General features: G+C 27.7%; 1 protein-coding gene across 16 annotated transcripts in view; it reads right to left on the minus strand.

Moving 5' to 3' along the window:
- Positions 1 to 21,655, minus strand: part of LOC123260606 (glucose transporter type 1) — a 57,865-nt gene that overhangs the window by 16,416 nt on the left and 19,794 nt on the right. For 8 of the 16 annotated variants that reach the window (XM_044721800.1, XM_044721807.1, XM_044721799.1 and 5 more), the window contains 10 exons: positions 18,956 to 19,131; positions 15,784 to 16,501; positions 8,245 to 8,440; positions 7,936 to 8,076; positions 7,048 to 7,143; positions 6,730 to 6,890; positions 5,147 to 5,506; positions 4,781 to 5,012; positions 4,351 to 4,563; positions 156 to 380 (listed from right to left, as the gene is read on the minus strand). In XM_044721800.1, coding sequence (XP_044577735.1) covers positions 156 to 380; positions 4,351 to 4,563; positions 4,781 to 5,012; positions 5,147 to 5,506; positions 6,730 to 6,890; positions 7,048 to 7,143; positions 7,936 to 8,076; positions 8,245 to 8,440; positions 15,784 to 16,493 — 2,334 coding nt within the window. In that variant the 5' untranslated portion in view covers positions 16,494 to 16,501; positions 18,956 to 19,131. Of the gene's footprint in view, positions 1 to 155; positions 381 to 4,350; positions 4,564 to 4,780; positions 5,013 to 5,146; positions 5,507 to 6,729; positions 6,891 to 7,047; positions 7,144 to 7,935; positions 8,077 to 8,244; positions 8,441 to 11,876; positions 12,064 to 12,180; positions 12,348 to 12,825; positions 12,845 to 15,783; positions 16,502 to 18,955; positions 19,132 to 21,655 lie in introns of those variants that run through there. The other 8 variants (XM_044721804.1, XM_044721803.1, XM_044721805.1 and 5 more) reach the window with 8 other exon arrangements.

Below are 21,655 nucleotides of genomic sequence, written 5' to 3' on the forward strand. Positions count from 1 at the left end.
TCTGCTCTACAAAGATACGGATTAATTTTTAACCATTAGCCAGCATTAAATTTAAATTAAATTTTTTAGCGGGTTATAGAATTGAATTTTTTATAAAAAAGTCTCATACTATTTTACTTTATAGAACAAAAAAAATAGAGATAAAGATAACTCACCATCATGCTTGGAAAACCGATTCCGACGACAAAATTAGCCATCCAATTAACGAGGACAGCAATTGACATGGCAGCCGGACGAGGACCTTGAGAAAATAACTCGGCGGTGATCATCCACGGTATCGAACCCGGTCCCACGGCGAAGAATACTACGAAACTTAATGTCGATACCACTGATAGATAAGACATCCACCCGATCATTTCCTGTACGTAATTGAAAAACTCCTATCAGGGCGTAGAATAAAGTTCATCTTTCCTGAGCAGCTGGAGGAGCCTCAGGATTCATAATAATTCATAAAATAAGTATAATATAAATAAAAATAATAAATAGATAAATAATAAATAAATTAGCCATGCACGTGCAGCTCAAGTCCTGAACTTTTGTGTTGTCTGTGAATATTTAAATTATCATTATTATTATATTAATTATAAATATACTGTAGTGTATATATTTAAAATGTAAATTCAAGTGCGTTTTGTTCATAAGCAGTGTTATTAGTGTTTATTTAAGTTAAACGCTTTGTTGTTTATTCACTTAAATAGCAAACTTTTTTCGCTTGTGAGGGTTTTTAAGGATTGCGCTGTATCTTTTTACTTCGGACAATTGACCTCATAAAAACCCGCCTGCAATAATCATAATAATATGAATAAGAATAGAAAGCCGTATGTATATGTTAAAAAAAAAGGATTAAAAAAAACGTTTTTACTGTTAAAAGTACGTATAATAGTAAGTTGAATGCTTGTACTCTAGCTCTGACAATCTTGAATGAAAAGTAAAAAATTTTACGAGCTCTTACATAATACCTATTCAATATATATGTATACGTTTATCATACACAGAGATGTTAGTATATAAAAGTACTTAAATGTTGAGTTTATTATGCAAGCATCAGAAAAGCCATCGAGGCACGAATGACTGTGAGTATGGTATCAAAAGTAACAGGTTTGAGCTTTAAAAAAAATATTTAAATAAATGTTAAATATATAGAGTTTTTAAATTATTGAATTCTCCTCCAGACTGTCACGAAAGAGGTCAAAAGGTCGGTGGGGGAGGGACAGGAAATGGGGAAATAAGGGTAATGGGAATGCAAAATTAGCAAACAGTTAAAACAAATAAACATGCAGATTGTTATTGTGTTATCGTACTGCTGCATCGACTAAACCCGATGATTATTTTACGATAAAATATTAAAAGCGTATATAGGTAATGTGTAATATATTACTGTTGTTATTGTTGGTAATAATGCGAATGCTTTTAAGTGTGCAAGTCAATAGAATAAATCTGATAGTTTTTTTTTTAATAATAACAGCTGTAATAAAGCGCATGCAGGTTAAGGAGATTATTGAGTCTTACATGTATACAGATGATGTTTTTTATATGTAGACATTTTTATTTTACTTATTTTGTTATTATTACTATTTTTATTTTATAAGAAAGTAATTTAGGGGATTTTAATTTAAAAGATTAAAATTTTTTAATGCAATTTTTTGAATAAAAATTAAAATTAAATTAATTTGAATAAACTGAAAAATTTTTGAATCGAATAAAATTTACTTAAACTAAGAAAAATTTTTTAGTTTAAAAATTTTTCTACTAAAAAAAAATGAAATTCTTTTCAAAATAATTTTTTTGATTCAAATAAAATTTCAAGTAAATTTTTTTTTCTATGTAGTATTAATAATAATCTCAACAGGAACTCGGATAGATGCAAAACTATCAAGACACCCCGTTAAGTAATTTATTAAAAAATAATAATAACAACAAATGGAATTTTCGTCATATTGACAATAAAATATCGCAAAATAGCTGCATATTTTGTGTGATAAACTCTCATAGTCGGTGGTGCAGCGTGCCCCACTCCAGCTGGGTACAAAGCATTTCAAGTACCTTGCACTCGAGTGCGTTGTGTTGAAGCACGAAGAGATTGGTATTTACAGCTTTCTAGCTTTATATTTTTTCTCATATTTTATTATTATTATAATATAAATATAGGTCAGGACTTTCGATAATGCCTTTTTCAAAGGTATTGAGCAGTACTGCTCGAGAACCAAAGAGCATATCGAATGCCTCGACTTATCTCTAATATATACAAATACATGTCGGTCGAAAATTTGTATACATCGATATTGAAGTATGAAATAGATATTTATCCTATTTAGCTCCTGTTGCTGAGAAAGGAGAAGAGTTTAGTCTGTAGTTCGTATCTATAAATGCTTACAAGGTGATTGATTTTAAATAACGGGTTATAGTGGCTTATTTTTAAACATTGACACTTTTAGAGGCGATTGACTGACAATCAGTTAGAGTTTTATCTAAGGCTATTTTTAGTCTAACTCGGTAAATTGATGATCTTTGATCTTAAACTCCAACGGAGGTATAAAAGTTTATAGATTTAAGTTAAATTGGATTTGAAGTAGCCAAATTCAATTATATTATTTTATATAAATAACAAAAAAAAAAAAAGTAATATGTCAATTTATATTTTTGGCGTTTGAATTTTTATAAGCTGTATTATCTTTAGCGAAATTGTCCTTTATATTGAAAAATAAATTCATTTTCTAAGCTTTAAAAGTTGACGTTTTTATCGTGATAATAATACAAAAGAAAAAGTAATAATAAAATGATTTTTTATTGTTGGAAATAAATCGAACTTTATTTTCATCGTTTTTTCGAATAACTTAAATTCAAGAAAAAGTCTTTGTGATAAATTTACTTGAAAGCTTATTTCTTTAGTAAATTTTTTTCCTTTTAATTTCTCAACGTCAATTGGTTCCGTTTCATTTGAAGATAAAGCATGAAAGACTTTAACTAAAGACAGTAATAATCATAATTCACTAAAATCCTCCGGCTTGTAAATGGCTTCTTATGAATAAGTTGAAAGTTTAGTTTTGAATTGCGTTTAAGTAATTAAATGAGATATTTTTTGCAAGCTATGCAAAGGCGAAATAATATAGAATTATTTTCCCTCTTTACTGAGACTCAAAACACCGAAGCAAGAACTCGTGGAAATATTTGAGCCAGGCCGCATACACAGAACAATAAAATTTTTTCATCCACAACCAACAATCCTTCTCGCTGCACCGGTTATGGTCTACGCATACTTCGGATTCTTAAATAACATTATATTACATTGCAAGTTGAGTAAATTCCAGCTGAAATAAGGGCATGAAAAAAATTCTCTTTAGAGACTAATTATCATGGTAAACATCAAACCACTTGAAGAGTGTATTACACGTCATATTAACCCGGGTGTGTCGAATGTACTCACATATGAACGTTTAATGATCTCTTTCAACAATTATAAACTCTTCTCCCAACTGGAGCATTAACATATACGTATTAATTCATACGTGTGCTTATATTATAATTATGATCATATTTTTGGTGTTATAAGAAGTCAATATTTGTCTTTAAAATTTTATATTTTAAGCCTTCTAACGGGATTTCTTCCTTGAAAATTTGGTAAATATTTACAAGTGGGGTCAACTATTTTAATTTTCATTTTTTTCAACGAAATTTCTTTTTAATTTTATTGATATACTTTTTTTTTTTGAAAAATACATAAAAAAATTAACAATTAAAAAAAAAAAGTTGATTATCACAATTTTAACAAATTTTCAAAAAAATTTATAAATTATTTATAAAATTGTAATATTCAACTTCCTTTTCTTTGATTGTTCGCTTTTTTATGTACTTTTCAAAAAAAAATATATCAAAAACATCAAAAAAAGATAAAATACAAATTTTATCCAAAAACATGAGAGCCAAAAATTTTTTCCAACTTATGAAGGCAAAAAAGCTATCAAAATCTTTATTTTTTTCTTTCACGAAATTTTTTATCATAAATGCGCCGTAAAAATAAGCAGAATCAAAAAAATAATTAAAAAATGTTAATTTTTCACCTAGATATGGCCAAAAATAGGTTTGACCCTACTTGTAAATAATTATCAAATTTTCTTGGCTCAAGAAACTTTGACTTCATTGTTTAAAACTTTTTTTTTTCAGTTAAAATTTTTTTAAACTTTAATATTAAATAATATTACCATGACTATTATTTTAAAAGGCTTAGTAGAGTTTAAAGACTTAAAATTAGCATTGTAATTGGCTTCTTATCCCAAAAATAATCCCAAACCTAGTGATTAAAAATGGTGATATTAACATTAATAATAATAAATCGGACAGAGGATTACTTACCTTTATAAGGAACGAAATGGTGATGAATATGGAAAATATAAACATTCCACCGAGACCATATAGATGTAGCGTTCGTCTACCAGTGCGATCCATTAACGGTATGGATACTAACGTCATACCAACCATAATAGCGCCTATACCGATTGTTGCGAACTTGGCACTTTCGTCAGACAATCCAGCACTTCGGAACAGTATTGTCGAGTAATAAAAGACCTTTGAGAAAAAAATAACAACGAAAACTTAAACAATAGATGTTTACTGTAATATAATAATAATAAAACAACAATGACAATGACTTTAGCTCGTTATGCATTAATATAACAAAAGAGGAACTTTGTTTAGTATAATACAGGTTGGAGAGAATCTGGAGAATGTTCAGTGTAGTGATAGTTAAAGTACAATAGAACGTAATAGTTTTAAGAAGACTTACTGCATTGATACCCGAAAGTTGCTGTGATAGTTGCATGACTACACCAATAACGAGGGGAGCTCTTAAAGTTGGACTGCATATAAGCTCGCCCATCGAAATAGTCGACTCAGCCTGTTGAGCTCGCTCCTCAGCTCTCATTTCTTCAATATCTTCTTCGACTTGATTGCTAGCTCGGAGTTTTCTCAGTGCGCGACGTGCTTCCTCTTCCCACTGCTTGGTGATGAGCAAATACCTGCCAAAAATTTATTTTATTCGCTACTTGTTCGTCTTTTCCGCCGCTCGCCATTCCAAATTGTTAATTAGTCATGGAAGTCACTAGTTCGAACAGTATTTATATAGTTAATCAGGGATAGTTGTCGAGATTACCTTGGAGATTCTGGACAGATTGGCAGTAACAGAAGTTGTGCAATAGGCGGTATGACAGCTAAGCCCAGTAGAACGGGCCAGCGATCATTAGTGCCCAGAATTTGTTCAATACCCAGTACTTGGGAAATTAAGAGGCCGATAGTAACAGCCAGCTGATTAACAGTTCCCAGCCCACCTCGTAAATTCAGCGGGGCTATTTCCGATATGTACATGGGAACTAATGACGTGTTCAGTCCGCAGTTAATACCGATTATAAGACGTCCCAAGAATAACATCTCGTATGAATGAGCTGCTTTTGTGAAACCCATTAAACATGCTCCTACTATTCCTAGTACATTGTTTAGTAGCAGTCCCCCTTTTCTATAAATAACAATTATGTTAACAGATATTGATCTAGTGATGGTCATTTGTAATCCGAGTCTGACATAATAAATTTACGGAGCTTTCAGGTTTGAATTATTGGCTTGAGTATGGTTTTAGTTTTTTTTTTAACTATTGTACGAAAAAATTACTTGGTTCAAAAAATTTTACTTTTGCTTTGAAATATTTAGTTTGAATTAATTAAAAAAATTCAATTTTTAATCAAGAAAATAAAACTAATAAGGATAAAAAATTTTTTCAAGCATTTTACCAATTTGATTATTTTAAAATGAAACCGCTTATTTTTTACTCCACAATTTATTTTTTAAGCTTCAAACAAAAAAATTTATAAACTTAAAGTTACAAAAAAAATTACTTGATTAAAAAATTTTTGAAATTTTACTTTTGTTTTGAAATAATTAGTTTGAATTAATTCAAAAAATTCAATTTTTTATGAAGAAAGTAATATTAATAAAGATAAAAATTTTTTTATTTAAGAATTTTACAAATTTGATGATTTTTAAATAAGAGCGCTTATATTTTACTCCATAATTTATTTTTTAAGCTTCAAGCAAAAAAATTTATAAAGTTTCAAATAAAATTTTTATAAAGTAAAATTTTAAGTATTAATTTTTACAATTTCGAATGTAATCTTACACAGTTTGTAAAAATTTTGAATTTTTTATTAAAAATATCCAGCTTTTATAAATAAAGCTTTAATTTTTCCAAAAATCCTCAAATTTTTGTTATTTTCCATATCCTTAAAAATAAGTTTCAAATACATTCTAGAAAGAGTTGAGATAAAATATTTGTTTTTTTACTTTAAACTCGTTTTTAAAACCGGAAAAAGTTATTATTAAAACAACCGGTTCACTTAAAAATAATTTTACAAAATAAATAATATTTGTCTTATAATTTTGACCGGTCTAACATCGCTTAATTCTTAATAATAGAAAGAAAAAATTAAATGCTAAGACCCCAAAGAAAGTCAGTTCAAAAATACCTATTGAGCAAGTAGCTCTAAAGAGATTATGAATTTTACTACTAACAGTTAACTATTAATATATTTAATGTAAATACTTATAAGAAGCTTATCGTTAATTATTTTGAAATACCCAAGCTCTGACAACGTGATACTCGCGCACGTTAATATTTGTACTTAAAATAAAGTCTAATTACCGTCAGACGGATTACAGTAATAATTTAAAATAATTTTTGTTTACCTTCCAAATCTGTTAGCAATAATTCCGCCGCTGAACCCACCGATCATCCCCCCAATTGCAAATATGCTCACTGCTACCGAGTACAAATTTTTAACATAATAATCAGGCATATCTTCGCCGTACCTGTCTTTGTAGACATCTTTCATGAAGTTGGCAATATTCTAAAAAATTTTTAATATCAAATTAATAAATATTTTTTCCTCGCTCGTGTTATTTTTTTCGAGAGCTTTCGCAATATTGATGATTTATGAATGTATCGTATCATACGCGGTATTATACATATATACGAGTAGGTGCTTGAGAATGCCAATAACTTACCCCTTGAGGTGCATTTATTACTCCAGTGTTGTATCCGAACTGAAGCATTCCAAACACCGCTGCGAATATCGCGTACGCCAGGAAAAATGTTAATCCCTGAAAATATTTATGCGCATTTAGCTTTTTAACACCGATGCAATATTCAAAGGATTATACAGAATAAATCACAAATAAAATACAAAATAGTGAAAAAATAAAATAATAATAATAATAAATAAGATTGAGGTTTTATCGGCCTTTGGAGCATACTGCTAGAAGAAATTTTTAAAGCTTTTATGTGTCTTTTAAAAAGGTATTTTTAATGACTAACATTAAGTCGGAGTAGTTATCCGTTGTCACCATTTATTAAGATATAAAAAAGATAATAAAGCTTACCCTGTTCCTGTTCTAGAATATAAAAATCTCTCGTAAAAATTTTTTCGACTCACCGAAAAAATAATAAAAAAGCTTTTACATTTTAATTTATCCGTATGTGCTCCAAAGGGTTAAATTCTCTGAAAATTCCTTTTTTTTCTTTAAATTAAGTAATAAAATAAAAAATTTCCTTAAATTGCTTTATAAAAAAATAAACTCATATCGTGTAAATTTAATTTATTTAAGAAAACAAAATAAATAAATAAATAAAACAATTAAAATAAATAATAAATAAAAAATTTTATTTGTCAAAAACAAATACAAACAAAAAAATAAAAAATACACACAATACTACGTATAAATAAAGGAGTTTCATTTCAGAGATTGTTTTTTATTCTGATTGTAGAAAAAAAACTGATAATTTATAGCGAAAAAAAAATTAGTAGTGAATTTTTTTCTCGGCAATTTATCAATTTTCAATTTGTAGAAAAAAAAACGTGGCTCTGACATGATATAGATAAGTATAAAAAAAACCTGTTCCAAAAGCCTGAGTTTCCGTCGATGTGAATGCTCCTCAAGTCGGTCCACGTACTCCCGTAATTCCTCAATTTCCTCCTTGACTTGCTGCACCGTGTCCAGTTCGTGCTGCAGGCAGCGCGTGACAAGAACAATATTCTTTACCACGGGCAAGCCAATGACTCACGTTCAATATAAAAGTAATGCCCAATACCGGGCCATGCATAGCAATAAACTTTAATAATTTTAATTGTCGGTTGATTGAATAAAGCACTTTCGGGCTCAACTTTTTAGCTTTCGACTTTTTAGCCCCAGTGCCAATCATACCTTTATCGCGACCATGTCCCGTTTGACCTCGCTGACCTCGCTCTGACAGGACTCGACGCTCTTGGTGAGCTCCTGTAGCTGAGTACGAATCTCACAAAGAGCCACCGTCGTCTCGAGCTGACGGTCACCCCGCTGCTGAAGCTCGTCCAGCTTGGCACTCAAGTTCATACTCATCACGCTGACCTGTTTCTGCAGACTGCCGGACATACATTTTTACGGGTTACTATTTGTCGTTAATCATCAACACACGTGACACTCCTCTTAGTCATTCTCACTGTTTTTAATTTACTTTACATTGCTTTTAATTTATTCTCTATTTTTCTATTTTTTTTATGATCACAATTATAATTTTAATTAATATTCAAAGGCTTTATGCCAATGCGGTCAAAATTATCAAAGGAAGTACTTGTTAACATTTTGGTTAAAAAATTAACTTCGCTTACTTCGGTAATAAGAGAAATACTGCCGGTTTTAATAGGGCAGGTGTAATAGTAAGAAATTTAATTTTAATTAGAAACTAGCAACCTTGCAGTTACTATGTGACTGCTGTGACTTGTGAATTATAAATAAATAAAATTTTGCTTTATTAAATAATGAATTTTGTTAAACTGCACTATACTTTCTTCAATATTGAGGTTTTTAAAGATATAAGCTCATCCTGATGTTACAATTATCAAGAGCTTTCATTTGAGTACCCACATACATTTTTGATATATTTTTCATATATACATATATGTAATATATATAAATATATAAAATATATGAAAAATTGATGTGGGTACTTAAATGAAAGGTCTCAATGAGTGTAATTTGAGAGTGAGCTTATATCTTTAAAAATATCATTAGATGACAAAATTCAATGTTCTTTCTTAATTATTGAGGTTTTTAAAGATATAAGCTCATCCTGATGTTACACTCATCAAGAGCTTTCATTTGAGTACCCACATGCATTTTTTATATATTTTACATATATACATGTATGTAATATATTTAAATATATAAAATATATGAAACATTGATGTGGGTACTTAAATGAAAGGTCTCAATGAGTGTAATGTGAAAGTGAGCTTATATCTTTAAAAATATCATTAAATGACAAAATTCAATGTTCTTCCTTAATTATTGAGGTTTTTAAAGATATAAGCTCATCCTGATGTTACACTCATCAAGAGCTTTCATTTGAGTACCCACATGCATTTTTGATATATTTTACATATATACATGTATGTAATATATTTAAATATATAAAATATATGAAAAATTGATGTGGGTACTCAAATGAAAGGTCTTGTTGAGTGTAACATCAGGATGAGCTTATATCTTTAAAAATGTTAATGGTTCACGAGATATAAGGTCATATAAATACACTGGCCACAAAATTTTGCTTTTTCTTTTAATAATATAGATTTTATTTTTTTTTTTTTTTAATACTTTGGAACAGTTTTATTTTTTAATATTGAAAAACATTTAATTTTAAATGGAAAAAATTACTATACTAGATTCGCAAAAAATATTATTGACCTATAAAAGAGAGCCGGGTTGTCTTGATTAAAGAATTTTCTTATCTTAAAACTCGTTGCCTTAGTAAGAAAAAATTAAAATGAAATTTTTAAGAGAATATTTTTTCTAAACCAAGTGGATTTTTTTTCATATTTTGGATAAAGTTTTTTTTAATGATAAAGTTTATTAAAAATAAACTATAACTACTTTGACCGCATTGGCATCAAGCCCTTGCAATATTATAATTAATCACATTAAATTAATTATATCTAGTCCCTAAAAGGTGTTGAACTACTTTGCCAAACTGCCGAGCTTTTGCATCAGTGACTTCTCTACAACATCTCATCGCATTTACATTTATTTGGGTTCTTTTATTTATTTTTTAATTTAGCAAAGTGCACTCAGCTCGGCAGCTACCAATTTTTTTGCTTAAGATCACATATCCGTTATCACGTAAGACAACACAGACATCAGATGCGACTAATAAAGCATGTCTCTAATTATTGTTATTCTTTTTAATCTCTTTAGTAGCTCTAAGCTTTAATTAATTATCATTATATACTTAGATTTTATTCGTGGAGGAGTGGAAAGTGTTGGATTAATCTGTGCACTTTTTTAATAGAGTTATTAAATTTTAATTAACATTCAATTAATTACTGGCAAAAATATATATTTAGAGTTAACAAAATTATTGGTAAATTTTCGCCAGAAATCAATTATACCGTGAAAAGCAATAGCTCGTACTTGTTTGTAGACTATATTGGGTTAACAAAAATTTATTTTTAAAATATATTGTCATTAGAGAGTATTTAGTGAGTCACGATGCAGGTAGTGCTCGTAAATTTACATGGTTGTGATAGTGGAAAAAGTATGTAGAGTGCTTGAAAAAAGTTTATTTCAGCTGGGTATGAAAATTTAACATGAGAAATAAATTATCACTTAAGTCCGCTTTTAAGAGCAGCATTCACCTTTCAATGCCTTTGAAAAATTATATTAATTAATTATGAACTGAAGCTTGTGATATTAATTTGTCTACATATTTTTACACTCAATTTTATTAAGTATTACTAGATTAAGTTTGCTTTAATTTTTCATTTATAAAATCTGTTAGTTATCAACTGGTATTAGATTTACACTTTAAAGTTACGTTATTCTCAAGCTTTTTACCCACGAAAATATAATTTAAATTTAATTTCTACTTTACATACTTATAATTTGTTTTTAAACTCAGCTTAAAAACATCAAAATTTTTTCAACAAAAAAAAAATAAACAATTAAATTAGCCGACATTTGAAAATTTTAATTATTTATTTTAACGAAAAATAATTTTTAAAAAATTAAAACAAAAATTTTCACGTGTAAAAAATTTCAAAAATTATTCTTGGAATTTTTTAAAAATAGTTTTTTAGTTCTAATTTTTAATTAAAAAAAACAATAAAAAATTTTTGAGTGTTGGTTAACTTAATTTTCATAATTAAATTTTATTTTTGACCTTCAAATTTAAAATAAGAAAATTTTATAAATTTTATTTTTAATCACTAAATTTATTTCAACATAAATTTAAATGTAATTTTTACTTTAAATACTTGTAATTTTTTTTTAAACTCAGCTAAAAAATATCCAAATTTTTTTTAACTAAAAATAAATAATTAAAATTTATTTTTGACCTTCAAATTTATTGCGAAAAAAATTTTGGAAGTATAAAAAATTATAAATTTTATTTTTAATTGATTAATTTCTCATGTATTTTATTTCTCAGCAACCCCCTGAAAAATACTTATCTCACAGCACCAAGTGTATAAACAAGACGTACACAAATAAAACCGGTTTAAAGTCATTAAATTAACAAAAATGATCAACCTTAGCAACTAAAAACATAATACCGATTGCATAATAGCGTAATGACGTGAGCAAATGATCAAATGACTTGCTTCTAATACGATATAGCAATAAAAGATATGGATATAAAGACACAGATATAAATATAGATATAAAAATAATTAACATATTCAAAGTTACAATGGCAATATATATAAAAAAAATATATATATATATATCATGTATTATAAATAATGAAATAAAAGTTATGAATTATAAGACATAGAAGATAGATCAGTGACGATGTTATGTACCTGGGAGATAGGGAGACCATGGCTGTGTGTCCGAAACTACAGTAGCATCTAACGCTTCTCAACCCTCTTTCTTTCTTTCCCTTTCTCTCTCTCTCAATTTCTCACTTTTCCTCTTCACACACTCGGTACCAGATCAGTTACTTTTTTTCAATTATTTAGTCTTTCGTCAGTTACTTTTATAATTTAGTTAAATAATAACAATTATTATTTTTATTTTACCATTTTCATTATTATTACTTTTATTATTAATGTTGTTGTTATTATTTTCACGTACAGTTTAATACGTATATTTCAACACACGTACTTGCGGTTTACTTATCGCAATATGATACTCAATTCTCTCTTACGCCTCGTACAGAATAAATGTCTCGAACACAGTAGACGAGTATTGTATCGTTGTCCAACTACGAACGAAGCTGGCTGGTCCGCGAGCTCGCGTTCCCACCTCTTTTAGCACTCTGTAAGCTTTACCTAGTTTAGGAAACACAGTCGTGGTTCAGTTTATGATGATTTTGATGGCGTCGATCGCAACCAATGACTAGTCGAGGGCGATTACTTTTTTATCATTTATCTTTCTACTCATACAATTTATTATTCTCTTATAATAAGTATTATAAAACTCTATTTATTACTTTAATAAATAGCAAAATAGCAATAATTGGATCTACTTTTATTTTAAAATCATTTTATATGCTACTACTGTATCTATTATGATCATATTAGACTAATTAAAAAAATTAAGTACGATTTTATTACTATAAAATATGATAATGACGTTACATACAATATGTATTAGTTTTTAATCGTTATCGTTCTCGTCTTGTCATTGTCAATGACTCTTACATTATTTAATTCCATATTATTTATCAACTATTTATTTTATTATTTGATATTAATTATTTAGTATTTATTATATTCATCTTTTGCGACGCGCCGCCAGCTTACTCACCCCTGCCTAGATAAGATGCCCGTGTCCAAAAGTTCAAACACTTCTTACTGTATTGAAATGATCTCCATCACTTGATTGATACACACGCGGTTGATGAGTTGATTGGCCAAAAATAATTTACAAAAAATCAGCATGACCTCATGAGTGATTTCGGGCGTCAGAATAAACTGATTTGTTTTATTGTTGTATAAGTAAAAATTTTTGAGTATTTAAAGAATATTTTTATGACTAAAATTTTTCAATTGCGCTATTGATCCGCGGATTGCAATCAAAAATAAATTGGAAATCTGGGTTACGACAAAAATTGATGGAACAAATTTTACGGGCAGTATTTTAAGAATTTAATCTTTTGAAAATTACATATTAAAGTTACACTTCATAAACTTTTAATATCTGGGATGTAATAGAGAAAATTGAGTCACGGTTTGTTGACAGATTTATAATCTTTTTACGTCGTTAAATTTTTTTATTTCATTATAAGTCTTTTAATTTTTATAATAAAAATTGAAGGTAATTTTTTATCAGAATTTTGATGGAGTTAAAAACATTTTTGGGGAAAATTTTATGGAACTTTTAAATCGAACTTTAGTTATTTTAATTTAATATTTTTTTTTGGCTATTAAATCTAAGCAATAAAGAGCGCAATTGAAAAAAAAAATATTTTTAAAAGCCGGGACTTGATTAAATTTTTCAGGTTTTATATTGATTTAAAAAATATTTGTGCTTGATATCTATCTAGGATCAAAAGATAAAACCCGTTTATTCTTACGACCATGAGGGACATGATTAAAAAGAAAATAACATAAGCAATCAAGTGGTAAGCCTGCGAGCGTCGCAGCGAAATTAAAACTAAACCAAATTTAAAACATAAAGAACCAAACACAATTAAAAACAACACCATGTATTTTATAATTATGTAATATAATGTTATGTTTAAAATACTATCTCAAGAATATGTATATACCAACTGATATGATAGTAATTTGTAATAAACAAACAAAACGAAACTCAACCATGAATTGATTCGTGTGTTAATATTTAATATATAATACACAAAATGGAATCTATGTAGCGTGACGTAACAAATATATTGCCGAAGCATTGCATTCTCATAAATAATTGTTTCTCCTCCGGAAGATTCAATCCCAATTTCAATACAAACAAAATTCAACAAAGTACACAGTCAAACATTTTTCTTTTAAATTAGATTCATTTAAAAATTTTTTTTAACTCTTAATTTATAGTAGTTGTTTCAATACAATTTGTTTGTGTTAAAAATTGTACAATCTACGTAAATTATCCGTAACTAAACGGTTCATTTATTTTTACACATTTAAATGCTGTTTTTTATGTAATTTATTTTATTGAGAGTAACGTCGATAAATTTACTTAGATTAATTTAAATTTTACGGCTCAAAAGTAAATTTTTGAAAAAAAAAATTTCGTTTTATTAAACATAAAATTTAAATTTATATTTACAATTTATAAAAGATGGATGCTCCGAGCAAGAAATTTAAAAAATTGTAGTTTGAAAATTGAATTTTTATAAACTCTGTAAGGATCACATTTTAAAATTATAAAAATCAATATTCAATATTAAAATATAAGCGGTAATTATTTACAAGTGGGGTCAAACCTATTTTTGGCCATATCTAGGTGAAAAATTAACATTTTTTAATTTTTTTTCAACTGCTTGTTTTTACGGCGCATTTATGATAAAAAACGTCGTGAAAGGAAAAAAAAAAAGATTTCGATAGCTTTTTCACCTTCAAAAGTTGGAAAAAATTTTGGCTTTCATGTTTTTGGATAAAATTTCTATTTTATCTTTTTTTGATAAATATTTTTTTGAAAAGTACATAAAAAAACGAACAATTAAAAAAAAAAGTTGAATATCACAATTTTCTAAAAAATTTATAAATTTTTTTGAAAATTGGTAAAATTTGTTAAAATCAACTTTTTTTTTTTTAATTGTTCATTTTTTTATGTATTTGTCAAAAAAAAATATATCAATAAAATCAAATAGAAATTTCGTTCAAAAAAAATGAAAATTAAAATAGTTGACCCCACTTGTAAATATTTACTCTACACTGATAAAAAAATTGACTTGACTCAAGAGCCAAACTCTTGAACCAAGAATTCCATTTTGAAGAAAATGATTTTCTTGAGTCAAGAGAATAAATTCTTGACTCAAGAAAATTTTCTTATACCAAGAATAATTTCTTAGCTCAAGAATTTTTCTCTTGACTCAAGAAAATCATTTTCTTCAAAATGGTATTCTTGGTTCAAGAGTTTGGCTCTTGAGTCAAGTCAATTTTTTATCAGTGTATACAAGCTAATAATAATCATAATCATCTGTACCTTGAAACCTACAAAAGAATATTTTTTCCAACTATTTCAATATTTATATATATATATATTCCTTTGAAAATTTTTCAATTTATTGGCTATCCAGTCTAATACAACAATTATTTTATCTAATTATTTATAATATCGTTAGCCTGTCTTCCCTCCAGGCATAAACAATTTTAAATTCGTATCTAAATTTGTCATTAAAGGTAAATTTGACTGAAAAAATAATTCGAACGGCCCAGACCAGGACTGGTTGTATTAGACTGGATAGCCAATAAATTGAAAAATTTTCAAAGGAAAATATAAATAAAAATATTATAAAACAGTCTTTAGAAAAAATAAATATTAAAAGTATTTCGATATTCTCAATGCTTTTGTTGACCAACCAACACAAACAAATTAAAAAATTTTCTTTTAATAAAAAAAATGTTTGACCGTGCAGCAACAAAAATTCCTCGTAAAATAAAAAAAAAACTAGATAGATAGTGTGTTTTTGTTTTGTATTTATTGATTAATAATTATAATTATAATGAATTATAATATCGAATATTTATCTGGTGAGGATAAAAATAAAAGGGGGCTCTGTTGTAATTGAGGAAGAGGACATACCTTACGAGCAACTCTCTGAGAGTAGCTTCATCGTCCTCTTGTATTTCTTCCTGCGTCTCATCACTGAATACACCGCGTGGAAAGTGGTATCTAGGTGCGGGTCTAGCGCCAGGACGCCGCAGACTGCTGGTGTAATGATGATAGTGATGATAGTGGGCAGCGGTGCGTCCCCTCGTCAGCTTGAATGAGGCAGAAGCCTCGAATGGGGCGCCGTGTAGAGACTCCCCATAGAATCCTCGTGTGGCATATTGCTCCTCCACCCTGCCGGCGGTGTTTCCACTCCCGAATTGATCCCGGAAATTGTGTACCGCTGATTGGGTTGTTCCTGAGTACGGCTGCTGATGCAAATGCTGTTGATGCAGCTGCTGCAATTGGTGGTGCTGAATCTGTTGATGCTGGTGCTGATAATTAGCGGGAAGAGTATTGTGACGCACTTGCGGCTGGGGAACCGATTTATCGGGAATCAAAACCGCCTGGGCCTGCTCCTGTTGGTGATACACGCGTCTGCCTACACTTGCTGCTCGCTGGAGAGTCTCCTGACTGCTCGCTTTGCGCCTCGACCGGCTGCTCCGCTCGCTGGTCCCGGATCCTACGCTGCGACGCTCTGGGTCCACCGATGACGAGAGACCAGATATCTCCTCGTAAAGACACTCCGAGTCCGGGTCACCGCTCCACAAATTTATTGGCTTGAAGCCGCGTGAATCGGCCATCGTATGTGCTAACACGACAATTTATTATCAAACGATCACGCTGATACCCGGTTTAAAGGTAATCCTTTCGCTGATAATACACTCTTTTATTTTATTATTATTCTTTATGATACATTGTACTACTTTAATGTTATAATTATTTATTGCCCTTGTCATGGTCATTATTATTATCATTATCATTGTTTTTATACGGTTATGGCTAGTTAATGTCGCTATAAAATAGATTAATGCTGTAAAGATAACATCCATGTGAGCTATGATAAAGATAATTCAATAATTAATGCCAGTTTTTTTATTCATCACTGATTTTTCAAAATGTCACGGATGATTCGGTATTATACAACATTTAGAGAAATTATTTTTATTTGATTATTATTTTATTAGTATGGAGCATTGATTTACTAGTGAATAAATCGCGTTATTAATGACAAAAGGGCGTAAAAAAATTTTTTTTTTTACTTTTAATTTAATAAAAATATGAGAAATAACATTTTTGTAAGATAAAAAAATTCTTGAAGCAAAAAAAATTTTTTTTTTTTATTTCGATATCAGTAAAGCGAAATTATAATTAATTTAGATTTTTCTGATTATTTATAGATAATTTTTTATCTAAAAATTTATCTAAAATTTTTTTCGAGCTATAATTAGTGTTTTTATTACAGATTAATTAAATGACTAATTTACATTTGGTCTTCTGGAGAAAATTTTTTTTACTTTTAATTTAATAAAAATATGAAAAATAACATTTTTGTAAGATAAAAAAATTTTTAAAGCCAAAAAGACGTGTCAAAAAATTTTTATTTTTCCATTTTGACATCAGTAAAGCGAAATTATAATTAATTTAGATTTTTCTGATTATTTATAGATAATTTTTTATCTAAAAATTTATCTCAAATTTTTTTCGACTTATAATTAGTGTTTTTTTTTTTTTTTTAAAGATTAATTAAATGACTAATTTACATTTAGTCTTCTGGAGAAAATTTTTTTTACTTTTAATTTAATAAAAATATAAGAAATAAAATTTTTTTAAGATAAAAAAATTTCTAAAGCCAAAAAGACGTGTCAAAAAAAAATTTTTTTTTTTATTTTAACATAAGTAAAGCGAAATTGTAATTAATTTAGATTTTACTGATTATTTATAGATAATTTTTGGTCTAAAAATTTATCTAAAATTTTTTTCTACTTATAATTAGTGTTTTTTTTTTAAAAAGATTAATTAAATGACTAATTTACATTTAGTCTTTTGGAGAAATTTTTTTTACTTTTAATTTAATAAAAATATGAGAAATAAAATTTTTTAAGATAAAAAATTTCTAAAGCCAAAAGACGTGTCAAAAAAATTTTTTTTATTTTAACATCAGTAAAGCGAAATTGTAATTAATTTAGATTTTACTGATTATTTATAGATAATTTTTGGTCTAAAAATTTATCTAAAATTTTTTTCTACTTATAATTAGTGTTTTTTTTTTAAAAAGATTAATTAAATGACTAATTTACATTTAGTCTTTTGGAGAAATTTTTTTTACTTTTAATTTAATAAAAATATGAGAAATAAAATTTTTTTAAGATAAAAAAATTTCTAAAGCCAAAAAGACGTGTCAAAAAATTTGATTTTTTCATTTTGACATCAGTAAAGTGAAATTATAATGAATTTCGATTTTTCTGATTATTTATAGATAATTTTTGGTCTAAAAATTTACCTAAAATTTTTCCGAGTTATAATTAGTATTTTTTTTTAAAGATTAATTAAATGACTAATTTACATTTAGTCTTCTGGAGAAAGTATTCTGTTATTTAAACAGTCAGAGATAAATTAAATAATTTCACTTGGAAATTTCCTTTTTTTTTTTCTCCGAGTGTTTTCAATTATATCTAAACCTTTCCTACACTGTTAAAAAACTAAACTTTATTCAAGAGAAAAAATCCTCAAGAAGATAATTATGAAAAATCATAATCATCATTTATTATAATAATACAGTGTAAAAAAAAATTCTAATTTTAAAATTAATTATTTAAATTAAAAATTGTTATCATTTAATTATAGAAGAATTTTTATAGAGTGTTAGTAAATAATTAGTAACTTTTTTTACAAAGTTAAAAATTTACGACAACGAAAGGCTTACCTTGTTATGACCACAATAACTATTTAAAAAAAAAAACAATTTTTTTCTAGCGATAAAACATAAATATTTATGACTCAATACTCAAGCGTGTACTAAGACTTAAAAATGTTAAAAGTAACTGTAGAAACGCGGAATAAATGCAGAATGGAGAGCAAAAAGTGTTGAAAGCAGAATGTTAATTCCAGGAAAAATATTTATTTAAACTTTTTGCTCTCACAGCGATCCGGAAATGAGTCTTGAGTAAGAAAAATATTTTTTATTATTAAGGATCGTAAACGGAGGCTGTAAAACCCGTCGCTATAAGGACTGTCAAGGAGGGGAATAATTAAAAAAACTCACCTTAAAAAATGCACAATCCATTGTGGTAGGTTATTACAAACTGGCTGGCGACACTTGTGTAGCCCTCAACCTCGTCCTCGTCGCAGATAAGCTCCGACGTAACGTTGAAAGGTAGACGGTTGTGCGTCTCACCAAGTCCCGCGGCCACTCGACTCGTCTCCAGCCGTAACAATAACCTGAAATTCAAAACAAAATTACTTTGTTACTAATGTAATTTCTTGTTAAATATAAAATTTAACTGTTTACTGCCGACTGTTGCGGTATTCATGGCTGCTGGCTGTTGTGGGCCACACATCAGATCATGAGTTTTAATTATTAATTTTATTGTTAGCCCAAAACATTGCAAGCTTCTCATTAAAATAAATTAATCTCAAACGAATTGTTTCACCCATTATAACATTTTGTGTATTATGTATGGGTTCTATCCAATTTAATATTTTTTCAACACATACACCAATTAGTTAGTATGTATTTATGTTTAATTATTAGTTCGCTTACACTAAAAAAAAAAAAAATTAATTTTAATCAAGAGAAAAATTCTTGAACCAAGAAAATAATTTTTAAGCGTTTTATTCTCTTAAAATAAGACGAATAATTTTTGAATCAAGTAAAAATTACTTAACTCAAGAAATTGAAGTTCTTTAAAATTATTTACTTGATTCAAATTAATTTTTTTCCTGTGTACAAAAATAAATTAATGTAATTATGAAATCGACTTTACAAAAACTTGATAAATAGTTGGACAAGTTTGTAATTTTGAAATATAATTATGTTAAGGGTAATTTTTATACCACAAAATGAATTCTTAAACCAAGAAAATAATTTTGAAGCGTTTTATTCTCTTAAAACAAGATAAAAAATTGTTGAATCAAGTAAAAATTACTTGAATCAAAAATAATTTTTCAAATCAAAAATTTTTTTACTCAAATTGAGAAATTTAAGTTCTTTAAAATTATTTACTTGAATTTTTTTTTCTGAGTGCAAAAATAAATTAATGTAATTATGAAATAAACTTTAGAAAGACTTGATAAATAATTATACAAGCTTTTAATCTTCAAACATAATGATAAGGGTAATTTTTATACCACAAAATGAAAAGTCACTATCGTGAATGACTTTTTTTATGGTAACTCCCGTAATTACCTCAGAAAAAATATTTTTCAGCTTAGGGCTGCTTAATAGTCACCGTACTTGTAACCCTTAGTATAGGGGTTAAAAAATGTCACTCACAATAGTGACTTTTCGTTTTCTGAAGTGAGAATTACCCGGATTACTAATAAATCAATAGGTATGTATTTATAGAGGGGTAGAAGAGCTTATTAACTGGTAATAAAAAAATTTATTTATTTATTTATTAATTTATGGAATATAAACAAGATTTTTTTTATACTTTGATAAATATTTTTTGAGGAAAAAAATTCATTTATTTACAGTTAAAAAATATTTATTGCCATAAAAAACAAAAATAACTATCAAAAAAATTTATTGGCAAAAAAATTCTGTCGTTGAAAATTTTTTAATAAATTTTTACAAATATTCATTGAATATTAATAAACCAGACGGCAAAAAAATTAAGTTGTAGTTAATTAGAAATTCGAGATATTACAAATAAAAATAAAAAAAAATAAATAATTAAGAGTTCATTATTCAGTACTTGGATAAATAAAAAAATATTTTTAATTAAAACCGACGAGGAATAAATTAATAGGAAGTTTTTTACGCATGAAAATTTTTTTAATACTCAGTATTAAAAAAAAAGTAAAGGAAAAAAAATGAAAGCAAACATGAGGACTTTTTTCTCTAATAGCGATAACAAACTCTAGGAATTTTGCTCTCATCAGCAGTAAAGCGATGAAGAAGCTGTGCTTATATTTTGTAGATAATATATATGGGGGTGTGGTTCTATATAGTGTATAGTAAATAGTATCTTGTGTATGTACGTATAATGGTGTGTACATATAGCTAAGGTACAGTCTGCAGTGGAAGGTTCTGAAACGAAAAAAAGAGAAGAGTAAACGTTGATTACCACACAGAGCTGATACACACCAGAGGACGTTTTAAATGTAAAGATAAGTCAAGCTAAAATAGAGATGATCCTGATGCCGGTCTGGTCCATCGTCGAAACGGATGACACCAGAAAAACAAAAAGAAACAAAACGGTATTATCAGCGCTAGGAGTTTTCCACGCGCAATCGTCTCTTTCCTGGCATCCCATCGCTGTTTCTAATCGCTTTTTATTTTCATACTTTTTATCGAGTTTTTTCATGACGTTTTTCATACTTTGTTTATCAGCAACAATTTTTTTTGTTTAAACTTTCTTAATTTTTCTTCACAAAAATAACAATTATTAGCAACCTGCAGTCACTATGCAACTATCGAGATTAACGAATTATGAATAAGAAAACTTTGGCTTAATGATTTTTTTTATATTTATAATCACACTAACAGTTTGGGTATTTTTTTATTAAATTTTAAAAATAATGGAGCTATCACAGAATCAATTACAAATAATTAAATGGACAAATGTGGCCGAACGAATTTATAGAACCAAAAAACTATTAAAAACTCCTTCAAAAACTTGACAAAAAATTGACTACTAAAAAATATATAAAACCAAAAGACACTAATTCTTATCAAGTCCTTTCTAATGATACCAAATTAAACTATAAAAATTTCTTTAAAAATAATAATATGCTCGTC

This window comes from Cotesia glomerata, linkage group LG3 (assembly GCF_020080835.1).
Source record: "Cotesia glomerata isolate CgM1 linkage group LG3, MPM_Cglom_v2.3, whole genome shotgun sequence".
NCBI lineage: Eukaryota > Metazoa > Arthropoda > Insecta > Hymenoptera > Braconidae > Cotesia > Cotesia glomerata.